At 39.4% G+C, this 13,317-nt stretch overlaps 1 protein-coding gene across 1 annotated transcript in view; it reads right to left on the bottom strand.

Annotated features, from left to right (window-relative positions):
* The window catches only part of aspg (asparaginase homolog (S. cerevisiae)), a 158,554-nt gene that overhangs the window by 46,024 nt on the left and 99,213 nt on the right, over window positions 1-13,317 (bottom strand). Inside the window, exons 10-12 of the mRNA XM_028821645.2 lie at window positions 11,439-11,552; window positions 9,624-9,743; window positions 3,390-3,485 (exon numbers count right to left, since the gene is read on the bottom strand). Of these exons, the coding sequence (XP_028677478.1) occupies window positions 3,390-3,485; window positions 9,624-9,743; window positions 11,439-11,552 (330 nt within the window). The remainder of the gene's footprint in view (window positions 1-3,389; window positions 3,486-9,623; window positions 9,744-11,438; window positions 11,553-13,317) is intronic.

Here is a 13,317-nt window from a genome sequence, read left to right on the forward strand (position 1 = left end):
TGACTTGATGGCTCCCAACTCATGAGTGGCAGTGGGAAACCACATACTGCTCCGGGTGCTGCTTGTGTACTGGGTGTTGTGCACTATTGTTCTCCATCACTTCCTGTACTGGGCTTTTTCTTCACTTTTTCTTTCTGTGATTTCTCTTGATATGCTTGCTACGTGTCTTCTTCAGATCCCCAGTGCATGATTTTCTATGAATTTGGTCTGGATTTTGAGCATTTGGTATCCAAGTGGCAGTCAATGCATTTGAATTACCCCAGTAATAACTGACTGGTTCCAGCAGTATTGTCTCACTGGGTAGAAAAATCTCCTAGTGACACACTAAGGATCTGCTAAAGACACCTCACTTGGAATACTTCCAGTTTCCTTGCCTCTAACTGCTGAAACATCTACAACACTGCACAATGTAGCAGCACTGATAGAAACATACTGTAGATAAAAAAAAAACAAGCATTTTAGTTGGACGTAAATGGCTTAAGATAACTCCATGGACCATGGAAGAGGACTAAGTCTCTGAGAAGGATCTCTAAATAGACATCTCTCAATGAAAGCTACCACATCCAGGGTTGTTAACATGTTGGTGTCAGTGGCAAACTTATGCTAGTACTCTGGTGTGAAGTCCACTAATGGACAAAATCAACAATAAAAACTTGTAATGATAAAATAGCCATTATGTTCTTGGAGACTCACCGATGACCTTACTTGGGAAGAACACATCTTGAATATTGTCACATAGGGCTCACCAACACTTCTCAGATCTCTCACGAACGCCTGGAAGTTTCCTTGTGTGCTCAGCACCTTCTATAGGGTAGAGTGGAGTTTCGCAGTCCCTGTCTACGTAACTTCCTGGTGCTTCACCTGCTGAGCTCAACACCATAAAGCACTACAGGATGATGGAGTTGACACAAATATCAATGGCACTCAGCTACCCTTTGTTCAGTACGTGTTATTAAAGACCACTACTCTCCATCAGAAAATACACCATCACATTCAGCCAGGTCATAAGACTACACCACAGCTGCTCAGAAAGACAACTGCATGAATGTTTCTTAGTGTGTCCAACATGTGATTGTTCTTCCATTTTTACAGGGGACGATTTCAAGGGGACACCGTGGGCAGTGTTTGTTGTGCACAGTCTCACAGGTCCATTTCCTGGAAGTAGATCTGTGACCCCGGCAAAGCTGAGCCCGTCTCCCAACCAGACTATAAAATAGATGCTCATCCTGTGATCTTACTAGCCAATGAACATACAGTCATGTGAAAAAGTAAGTACACCCCAAGGAAATCATTGATGATTTCAACATTATTTAAAGTTTATCTAATCTAATATTTGAACAGGAAAGCAAACAGTGCCTACAGATAAAGGTGATAAACTTGAATGAAAACAACAGAAAAAATGCCTTTTAAATCATTTATTCAAGAAAAATATTAATAGATGTAATGGTCTACTGGGGAAAAAGTAAATACATCCTTGGCCTCAGAAGTTGGTATTGCCCCCTTTAGTAGAAATAAGTTCTTGTAAGCGTTTTGCATAACTGCCCACCAATCTGACATCAGTGAAATTTCTGACCATTCCTCCATACAAAATTGTTTTAAGCTGCAAGATGTTTCTGGGTTTTGTTGCATGTACTACACATTTCAAATCCCCCACATTTTAACGGGATTGAAACCAGGCCTTTGACTAGGCCAGTCCATAACCCTCCATTCCTTTAATGTGATTTAGTAGTTTGCTTTGAATCACTATCATGTTAAAATGTCCGTTTCTGGTATCAACTTCAACTTCTGGACAGATGGCCTTGCATTCTCCTCAAGCAAACTTTGCTATGATGCACAGTTCATAGCTAACTTGATGACTTTGAGCTGCCCAGGCCCTGGGGCATCAAAGCAATCTTAAACCATAACATTTCCACCACAATGCACCACAGTTGGTAGGTTCGTCTGACATTTGCTCCCCAGTTTGTGCCAAGCATGTGTACTGTTACTGTATCCAAACAACCCTATCTTTGACTCATCTTTTCAGAGCACATTGTTGCAGAAAGCCAGGCCTTTCCCTAGATGTTTAACATCAAACTATAGTCTTGCTTTAGTGGACAGAAAAGGTTTTCTCCTGGCACACCTTGCATACAGATCAAATTTGTGTATTCCTTTCTGATTTTAGATGCATACACTTGGACACCAACTGTTGCAAGGGTTACTTACAGATCTTGCAATGCAATACTGGGGTTCTTGAAGACTTCTTTTAGTATCAAAAGGTCAACTCTTGGGGTAAATTTGCTGGGCCAGCCAGTCCTAGACAAACTAGCAAGTTGTTTGAAATCTACGCCGCTGGTTGATAAGTTCCTTATGATGCAATGATTGATTTCAGATAATTTGGTGATCTCTATAAATTCCTTGAAAGACTCATAGGCCTCCATAGCCTTCTTTCTGAGGGCCTTAGAGAGCACTTTCAGTCTTGGCCTGATGACACCACACACGTCAGTAGCAAAGAGAACCCCCGATATCTGTGGTTTAAAACAGACAGATTATACCTGCATCATACTTCCTAAGGAGGTTTGAATCATTTGCACCTAATCGGGAAAACCTAATACTAATTTTATGGATTTTAAGCGGTGATAAGTGTAGGGCGGCTGTGCTTACTTTTTCCACATGACAAATCTACACATTTGTTAACTTCGATTATGAAAATGAATACACCACGTCAGTTTTATGCGTCATTTGTCTAAGTATATCACCTTTACTTGTAGACATTGTTTGCATGAAAATTTAATGTTTGCCTGATCAAGTATGTTATAAAAGTCAATAGCTTCCATGGGGTTACTTACTTTTTCACATTAATGTTACTGTCATGTGAAGTCAGCACCAAGGTTGTCCCAAAGATATTATTTCCTGTCAAAATTGATATTAAATGAAGTTTTCTCACCTGAGACCCCCAACTTTCCATTGGTTTAAATGTGTTTGTTTTACAATATATGGAAATTATAATGTTAGGGTCAAATATTCCACCTTGGGTTTTCAAGAGATATACCTAAATTATTTAGGCACTCCTAAAAAACAATCACACTACTTCCAGAGTGAAGTGTCTGTTTGTTTGTTAGGGTGCGAGTAAATAACTTTATTAGCAATGTTAAATGCTAGAAGCTAATTGACTTTGAATAAAGCATCCAATTAGTTTTGCATTTTTTGTCCACAATGTCCTGCAGTATTTTTCTGCTACAAATCTCACCTTTATGTAGGGACCGGACACATTAGATTTTATTCTGAAACCATCCTTGTGTTTTATACATTTTATGGACTTTTCATGTTTCTTCAAGCTGGTCTATACTTGCACATGCAAAACCAAGTAAGTGAATAAAGGGAAAATATAGATTACAGCATGAAGAGATTACCAGTTCAAGAATGGCTTCCAGTGCATTGATATCTCCAGTTTTCGCTGCAGCACAGGCAAGAGCAGGTGTCAAAGCATCACGGACAGCTTCCAGCTCCTGTTACGGTCAAAAAAAGATAAACTCGAGAAATGTAATCAAGGACACACCACCCTAAAAAGAGAACATATTACTTAAGTATCACAACTTAAAAAGAATGACTCAATAAAAGTATTAAGAGACACGTGTCTGACACCACAGACCTAAACAGCAGGTACACCGCTATCCCTGGTTATTCCTTATATGAAAAGACTGATGGAAGTGTTAAGCCAACAAAATGACTGCCTAATCAAAGGAGACTTTCATACAACTCAAGGAGCCACAGACGTTTACACCAATCCCAAGACTCGGACAAAATGAAAGCATTAGGGGATGTGTTTCTAACACCAGGGACCTAAGAAAAGGAGAATCTCTCTGTCGACTTGCACTTACTCTCTGAAATGTTTAGTGGTTAAATTATAAACTGATTGTCTATTCAGATGCATAGACCTACAATCGTTACTCTGGGACCACAGAAGGGCTCATCCTCATCACAAGAGAATGGCTAAATACAGAGAATATGGCTCTTCAACCCAAGTAACTCTAAAGCCCATTTCACACTAATATGTCAGCTCAGGCTGATATCCACACTTTTCCGACCCACAATTAAAGACATAGCACCAGAAGAAGATATGCACAAACAAGGGCACCAATAGCTTTAAAGTATGTCCTATAAACTCAGGGAATTAAACTTCAGTAGATTAGAAAGCTATGTGGGGTAGCTTCAAAATTTTCAGAGATGCCAATAAAGTTAAACTGAAGCCAGGAAAAGCTGCTTTCTTTAAACAAATAACTGAGAGAATCATGAAAATGCTATATATCATTTAGTTAATGAAAAGACCCCGACACCTCTTTGGAATTACGTGGATGAGATATCAAGACATCTAAGCTACTAGGGTCCCAAAAGACTTGATGTACTGAATGGTTTTATTTCATGGTGCAAATCTCATATTCTTATAAAAGTTAACCTGGTGTCACACACGTGTGCTTGGGAGTCAACCAAAGGGGGCAGAAAACGCCAATTCCACGCCAGGCCAGGGGGCGACGGGTTGCTCTGAACCTCTCTCTTTTCTCTCCATAGACCAAACACGAGAAATCCTGCCTGTATCCAATTACGTTCCAAAGATGTCACTTCCTGTCCCGGCCCCGAGGACATCACTTCCTTTGGACCGCATATAAAAACCCCTCATCCTCCATACTTGATCAGTTCTGTTTTTGACTCTAACCTGTACACATTGTATGCAAACTTGAGCCTTTTGCAGTCAGGGAAACTATACGGGTGGCTGCCCCAAACCTTCTTTGTGTGTCCGGCTGGTTATTTCACACTGGGCTGGAGTCAATTCACTTTGCAATATGGCTTCCCCAAGGTAGATGATGAAAAATGCACCAAAGGCACACAAGCAGTACATCACATGACACACAAAGCGTCAACATCTCAACACCCTCGAATAGTTGGTTTCCTAATTTAAACCCGGATATAAATGCCATGAATCTGCTTTGTCAGATTGTTTTGAAAACCACTTGATCAAGTTGCAAGCCCAAGAGTCTTTTATGAGAGAACCACTCACTTTAGAATCAACATCTGTCAGGTAAGGCAGATTTTTCAGGACTGACTCTCAGAACAGGAACACGGAAACATCTGCCCTTCCAGGGACCATCCCACCATGTTAATGGACAAAGTATCTACGGCAAATGCCACTAAGGGAAAATGTGAGAATACGGAATCACCCTACTTTGGTCCCGTTGGCATACTCTGAAATCAGTGAGTGACCATGCCCATTTTTAGAAAAGCTATTATTATTATATTTTTGGGCCTTTACCCAGGATGCCAATTTCAGTGACACAGGAAGGCATAAGCAAGAAATGAACCAGTACCTGAAGGGTTTAAAGTCCAGTAGATTAGCCCCTACACCACAGAGTTTGGCTATAATAGTAACCAATTTCTAGAAACCCATTTCTGACCAAGAATCACCTTGCAAAGCTTTCTAGAGCTACAATAGTAATACATGCTTGCTTTCAGCCCAGAATACATAATTATGGAGTCAGCAATTCATCATCATGCAAAAAAGTAATTTCTCTTATAAAAAAAATCAAGCCCGATCTGGAGGGAAAAATTGTGTTTATTGTTCTCCAAAAATCACAGAACATGCAAAAAATGATTGAATGTCATTGTCATAAGGGAGTGCAAAAACGTCCTTTAATACTGCACATGGCCGCTGCACTTCAGGAGAGCCGAGGTGTCTTCAGAAGTCCTTTAAACGGCAGGATCACTCTGCTTGGCTCTGTCCAGCTTTCAGAAAGAAAACAAAACAGATTTCTCAGCTCACCCCATCTCCTTAGTGTTCTTATCAAGGTTGCTACTATTATTGGCAGCATTATGTGACTTACTGCAGATCCATCTGTTTCAGTACTACTTTGGCTCTGAGGCACAATGGCCTAATGTGATCTAAGACACTGCAGAGGTAGGCTACAGACCTGCTGTTTACCTGTTAGGGCACTGTTAAGGTAATTCTCTAATGATACAGAGGTGACGATACAGACCTACAAGCCACTAGAGGGTATTGTTTTAGAAGGTCATATAGGAAATGTCCAACAGAGCAAGTACCCAGCCTTTAAAAGGGAGGCAAAAGACTCAGTGGTGCAGGGACACCAGGAGCCATATTACAGGAAGTTCTAGCTAGGCCTTCCCCTGAAGTAAATGGAAAGCCACTCCTTACCCTGAAAGTGACTATGGAGCTTAAAAGAAAGTGACTCAAAGGTAAAGTTAAAGTCACCTCACAGTCAGATGCCCACCGAGGCCAAAGTAGACAGGACATTGGCAAATGGATATAAGAAGGGAAGAGAATAGGTGTGGCATTGTTGAGGGCAAGTGGATGAGCCACATCATCTGTAAGTCGCCTTGGATAAAGGTGTCTGCCAAATAAATAACTAAACAAACAGGGGTTTAAACATCTAAAGTGGATTGTATGCTTTTATTTTACACTTTGAATGATCATTTCTGCGTATCCTGCCTAGTAATTTTTGTCTGATAAAAGAAGTTCATTTTTTTCCAATATTTAACCTCTCATATGTTGCACCAGGTGTGACTGTCTACCATGTGGGCCTCCTCCTGTTCTAGTGGTCCACTATCACAGAATGCAAGCCAAAAAAAAAAACTGTATTCCCTCAATAAATGAATGTATGCATAATAAAATGTTCAGTATTCCCTTTTGTGAAATTACACTTTCCTTTCAGCAATCAGAAGCACTCGTCGGCATTGGGAACAAGGCAGGATTTAACTCTGCCACATATTCCTTTCCCCCCCCAGTGCCATATAAGTTGTTAACAAAAAACATCAGAGGTAGTAAAGTGTTAGGGGTGAAGAGTGGCTTCAAAAGTATGAATATGTTTAGGTGAAAAATATATTATCAAATTTTTAGAAGTAATTATCAAAGCATTATAATAAACAGTGTCGATCTTTCTGAATTTTTGCAAGACTATTAACCGGTTTTTGTTCTTATCTACTTGGATGCAGCAAAGAAAGCAAACATCACGTTTTCTCCTGTAAACACGATTAAGTAAAAAGCCTAAATCCAATTTGACTTTATGGTATTTACAGGTGAAATGCATAGCAATATGGGTTACTTAAAACAACACAATGCTGAACCCTCATGGGATAAAGTCCATTCACAACACACAATCTGTAAATTTTAAATGCAGGAGCCAGTTGTTTGCAGTTAGGTCAAAAGTGGCTCCCTGGGGACCTTTAAATCTCCACTCAGTATTATTAAGAAAAAACTAGGTGAATTAGAATGGACAAGACTGTAATGTGGGATGAATGTCGTGTTCCCTTTATATGTTATATATTCTTATGGTCATTGATGCTAAAAAAAAATAACTCCTGACACAAAAGAAACTTCAATTAATTAATCTTATAAAACCACATTTCACCCCAAAGGAAGTAACTTGTCACAAAACTAAAAACAAACAGGGTCCCATGATTTCTTTTAAGCAGTGTGTGCCATTAGATCTTCTAAAGAAAAGGCTGCTGGTTCAGTTAATGACACTGACCGAGTCATGGTGTGACCTCAAAAGGACACTTAACCTGCTAGTACTCACACTAGAAAATGAATGTACCTGTTCTCACTCACTTTACCTGTGCACCCATTGCCTTTCTCATGGGCAGTAATACCTCATATAACAGGGTTAATTACAGTAATGCAGTAACGACAATCAATAATTGGCTTCCAAAAACGACAAGAAATGAAAAATACCATGCATGTATCTTTAGAAACGTTTATTGTTGAACGTTGAAGCAATGTTTTTATCGTTTTCAAAAAAAAGTTGAACAATGAGGTTTCTTCTATTTCGCACTATACAACTCTCTATAGCAATGAACATCATTTTGTATAGTGTACTGAACTTGAGAGCTTCTTTCGATGTGAGGATCAGTGCTCATAAGAAATCCAAAAATATCTTCAACCTTCCTGAACAACACAGAGAGTTCATTTCATGAAAATTCTCTTGTAGGCCCCTAGACAGCTTCATCTTGTTCTTCTTCCTCGTCTTCGTATATAGGCTGCAGAAGAGTTTCATCATGATGATGAAACTCTTCTGAATGGAATACAATGTATTGGCACACATCTGTAGCACTGAAATTGTCAAGATCAAGTTGTACAAGATTTTCTGAAAGTTTTTTAAGTTGCATTTCATATTCTGCAAGGTTGTTTCCACAGTGTGCTAAAACACGCTGCCATACAGCTTGCATACTTCTTGCTCTTACTGCAAATCACGATACACCAAGGTTTTCAATAGCAATTTTTGGTATATGAATTTTTCCAAAATTCTGTCAAGGTTATTGCAATGTCTCTTGTCATAGTCCTTACAGCTTAACAAAAGGGTTTGCCTCAAGTACTATGCTTTAAACACAGCAATGACTCCTCGGTCCATTGACTGTAATAATGATGTTATGTTGCATGGCAGTAGAACAATATTAAAATTTTCATTTATGTCTCCGGTCATAGTACTAGGATGGGAAGGTGAATTGTCTAATAGGATTAAAATGTTCAAATTTCTGTCATTATTCGGAAACCAATGTTTGTTTGACTGCAGAACAAAAATAAGTTGTGAAACAATCTTCAAGCAATATTCACAGTACCCATGCTTTCTTGTTTAGATGCCATAGAACTGGAAGAGTGCCTTTTTACGTATCGCTTATGAGCGAACCAAGTTACCCAAACTATTCTATAACATTTCACTAATTATTTACTGCTCTGATGCTGATCTTTCTGATCATAAAATAGATCATTACAATAACAACTGATGAGAAGAATTCATAATTAATTGCAGAATTATGGCATTTGATGGTTCCTCTAGAGTACCTCGTTCTCTTGCACGATTTGGCTCAAAAACTAATCAGCAGATCATCATCTCATAACAGACTTAAGTTTCGAGTTTGGGATTTTTCCGTCCAGTAGTTTTAACTCTAGACCGTCCTCAGGAAACTATGACACACAAACACACACAGACAGACACACATCCGTCATCGAGATATTGTTGTTTTTGGTATCAGGGGACCCTAAAATGTCGAGATCCGTTGAAAACCGGAGATCGAAATTTTTGACAAATCTAAAGCTTTCACCCCAAAGATGACAGATTATAGTGAGGGAGAGTGCAAAGCAAACACACACACACGCACACCTATTCACACACATGTAATTTATTGTCTGATATAATACCACAGGGACCAGCAGTGGATGGGCTGCCAGGGTACACTTGTGCCAGGGCAAATTTCAAGATGCCAATCAAGCTAACATTAAAATATTTTGAATGAATGCAGAAATGGACGAATCTGGAGCAAAACAAAAGCAGTCGTTGACAGAGTAATTTCCTAACTAAAATATGACCCATTCAAGACTCAAGCTCAAGCACCAAGTATTGTAAGTAAGCAGTACTAATCCCGGTGCCTTCCCTGCAGAATCAGAAAGTGATAAAAAATAAATAAATAAATAACACTTGAATCATGAACAGTTCAGGTATTACATGTGCAATGGGGTGAGTTATGTTAAGTTACTAGGTCACTATACATAAACTGAGTCTTTGTGTAAATTGAAAGTGCAGGGGACGAGCAACCAGTGAAATGGACTGACAAGGTGCCATCCATGAGCAGATTCCACTTACCTCCTTGCAGCTGACACTCAGAGACTTGGCTATGATCTGAATGAATCGGCTGTCCCTTAGGGAGAAGGTTGCTCCCCGCAATGGAGCATTCATTTCTCCCCGGAGATTTTCACTCAGCATCTGGATCATAAAGACAAAAGCAATCAATGCTACTCTTTGTTTTATTAATAATAAAAAAAAAAAACATAATTGTGGAAACAACAACATAAAAACCCCCACCCTTTACTGGCATTTGTTGAATTTTAAGTACAGGTTTGTCAGCTTCTGGAATGTTAACTTTACCAAATTCCTCCAATTAGCATGTCACACAGGAAACAACGACACATTTAAGAGTTAGCAGAACCTGTAATATTAAATCCACTCATCTTCTAGGATTCCTATATAACCATTTAGGTAGGCCCTTCCACAAGTGCATCTCTCAAAAGTAAGTTTGAATACACCTGGTGACAAGTCTGTGAGGCCAGCAAAGTTATTTAAATCCAGACAAGGAAGAGAGATAAGCCTTAAGGGGCAAGTGGAAATGAAAAACTGGATAGGCAGCCATCCATTATCAAGGTGGAGTACCTCCAGTATTCATAGCAACTAACTATATCTCTTTCAAAATATTTTTTTTATCCAAGGGCCTTGTCAAAAGAGTTACTGTCTTACATTCTGAAATATGTCTTACGTACACAAAGGTCAAAATCTCTTCTTCATGCAGGTAGAAAAAGTTCTGATATCATAAACCTTTTCTCCATTTTCTAAATTCAGACAGTTTACACGTTGAATGTATTTTTTAAAAAATGTAAGAATGTATTGCACTTTTTTATAAGAAGCACTGCTCCAAAGGCAAATTACCAATACCAAAAAGCAGAATTGGTTTATATTTTTGTATGAATTTTGGGTAATACAACTGAGAGGTTACAACAAAATCTGAAGCTCCATGCTTTTGCACAGTGAATTTTAATTTGGAAGGCCCTTCACAAGGTCCCAGGTATAAAACAATTATTTATACTGCTGTGGTATGTACCACTTCACTACCTCAATAATAAATTTTATATATGGTAGCATAGCCCTTAATGCTGGTAATTCCTGTATGCATCATCCTGTTTTTGAAATTCATACTGAATTAACTGTTTCTGTAATATGTGCACATTCTTCCTATGACTGCGTGGCTTTTGCACTCGGCATTCCAGTTTTCCTTCAGCATCCCAAGATCATGCAGCTTAGGTTAAATGGCAACACTAAACTGGTTCAGGTGTAAGAAAGAGTGGGTATGCATATGTGTACTATTTGATGAACTTGACCCTCTCCAGCGTTGTTTCTCACCTTGGGCCCAGTGCTGCTGGAATACTCTGCCACTGAATTTGACTAAGATGGCTTCAGAATGAATGTATTTATGAAAACTAGCACAACGTACAATGTATCAGAATGTAACGAATTATATAATAGCATAATATTATAGCATATAACATATCAGAATGTAACATAACATTCTCAAACCTGGCAGTTTGGGCACAAAGCAGCAAACAGCTAATGCCTTATGTATATATTGAGCTAGAATTGGCAGTAGTCTCCTTCTCCAAGGCCACAAGATTTTCTGAGAGACCAGTAAGAGTGTCAGTATCGACAGTCTGATGGACTGGTACATCTTTTTACAGCAATAACTTTTGAAGAAAGTTCCGTGGGAGAAAGAAACTGGCCTATTATTAATATGGGCCCTTAGTAGAATTCTCATTTGAGGGGCAGACCAGTTGCATAGTTGAAATAACCCTGACCATGTTGGCATGATGCGAATCAGAAGTCTGACTTTTGTCTCCTCATCTAGTGGCTTACCTTCCTCTTCTCACTCACACTCAGATGGTTCTTTCCCAGCACATATGAGAGTTTGGCAAGGGCTGCTTCTGGAGTCATATCACACCCTGCTATCAATCCTGCATTGCTGAGGACCTGTAAAGAGAGGTTTGAGAGTTTAGTTAAATTGAAATTCTAAATTCTTACAATATGTTGTACAGCATAGGTGCTGAACTCTGGTCCTGGATATCTGCAGTGGCTGCAGGTTTTCATTCTAACCATCTTCTTAGTTAGTGACCTGTTTTTGCTGCTAATTAACTTCTTTTGCCTTAGTTTTAATAAACTTGACTCAGGCCTGACTCGAGAGGAGTCAGATGAGGTGGCTCAGGCATCTGATCAGGATGCCTCCTGGACGCCTCCCTGGTGAGGTGTTCCGGGCACGTCCAACCGGGAGGAGGCCCCGGGGAAGACCCAGGACACGCTGGAGGGACTATGTCTCCCGGCTGGCCTGAGAACGCCTCGGGATTCTCCCGGAAGAGCTAGAAGAAGTGGCCGGGGGAGAGGGAAGTCTGGGCATCTCTGCTCAAGCTACTGCCCCCCGCGACCCGACCTCGGATTAGCGGAAGAGGATGGATGGACTCAGGCCCATTATTTGTTTCTTTTTACTTAATTAGCAGCCAAATAATAACAAGACACCAAACAAGAATCCATATGACCAGCTCACCTGTGCCCATCACACAATATGTGAAAATAAAGACAGGTGAAGGCCTCAGTAAGGTTGATCTCTCAGGTCACCAAAACATTTTGTTGATGTTCTTTAGAAAAAACAGAAAATCAACAGTTTTGGAAATGTCTGCTGTGGTAGAATGAAAGCATCAACAAGCCATGGAATTAAATAACGGGTTTATAGAACAGCAAGAATCGACTTCTCATTAAGAAATTGGTTGGAGTGAAATTGGTTGGAGTTTGAAGCCCCGATTTAGCTGGTCATTGGTTGGCTCGTTTCATGTCTCATTTCTGTTTGGCTGCCATGTAATGAAGAAAAGAATCAATTAAGAGGACAGAAACCTTAAAAACGGGGCTATTAAAATGAGGGGAAAAGAAAGGGGTTATAATGAAAACATGCAGCCACTGAGGCCCTCCAGTCCCAGAATTCGACACCCCTGATGTACAGCATAAAGAGCTATGAACCTCTTCCACAGGCCGTTGTACAAACAAACTGTTGCATACATTCAACTTTCCCTCATGAGAGTGTTTTCCGGAAACGGTTTATTTAATAATACTGGGGGGATGGGCTCTGCCTCCTGCTCGCTTCACTCGTCAACTTCCGTGCGGGCGCTACATGCTAACCACTTTGCAGCTCTGCCGCTTGCATATGGGGAAGCAGATGTACAATTTAAACAGATTGTTATTTTCATGGGAATTGTTGCACATGCATAATAGACCTAACTATTTTACATTACAGCGAGTAATTAACCATAGTAAAAAATAGTAAAATGTAATAAATTGAAAGAAAATTATGTTTCATGTTGCGTTAGAGGTATTTGTTGCGTTATATGTTTTTGTTCTGTTTGGCTTTGAAATTAACATGCAAATACCTTTTAAACTTACACTTTTACTGTAAAACTTCAGTAAAAACAATATTTGGAATTAACTTTTTGTCAATATCGCATTGAATATTGATTCTGTGTTTGGCGTTACATCGTGACAATGCCACGTATAACTGCCCGTGAGTGAATATCGTTTTTTTCTCTCTAATAAATAAACCGACTTTTTCGAATGTTTGTCTCTGTGATTTGTGATTGTTATAGCAAAAGCTATTCTAACGGGAAACTATAAACGTTTTAATACGAAGGGCATATCAAGATTTCCTTTGGTGTCTAATGTTTTCCACGGAAGATGTACTACATTACCTTTCTTG

Source organism: Erpetoichthys calabaricus, chromosome 16 (assembly GCF_900747795.2).
Source record: "Erpetoichthys calabaricus chromosome 16, fErpCal1.3, whole genome shotgun sequence".
Taxonomy (NCBI): Eukaryota; Metazoa; Chordata; class Cladistia; order Polypteriformes; family Polypteridae; genus Erpetoichthys; species Erpetoichthys calabaricus.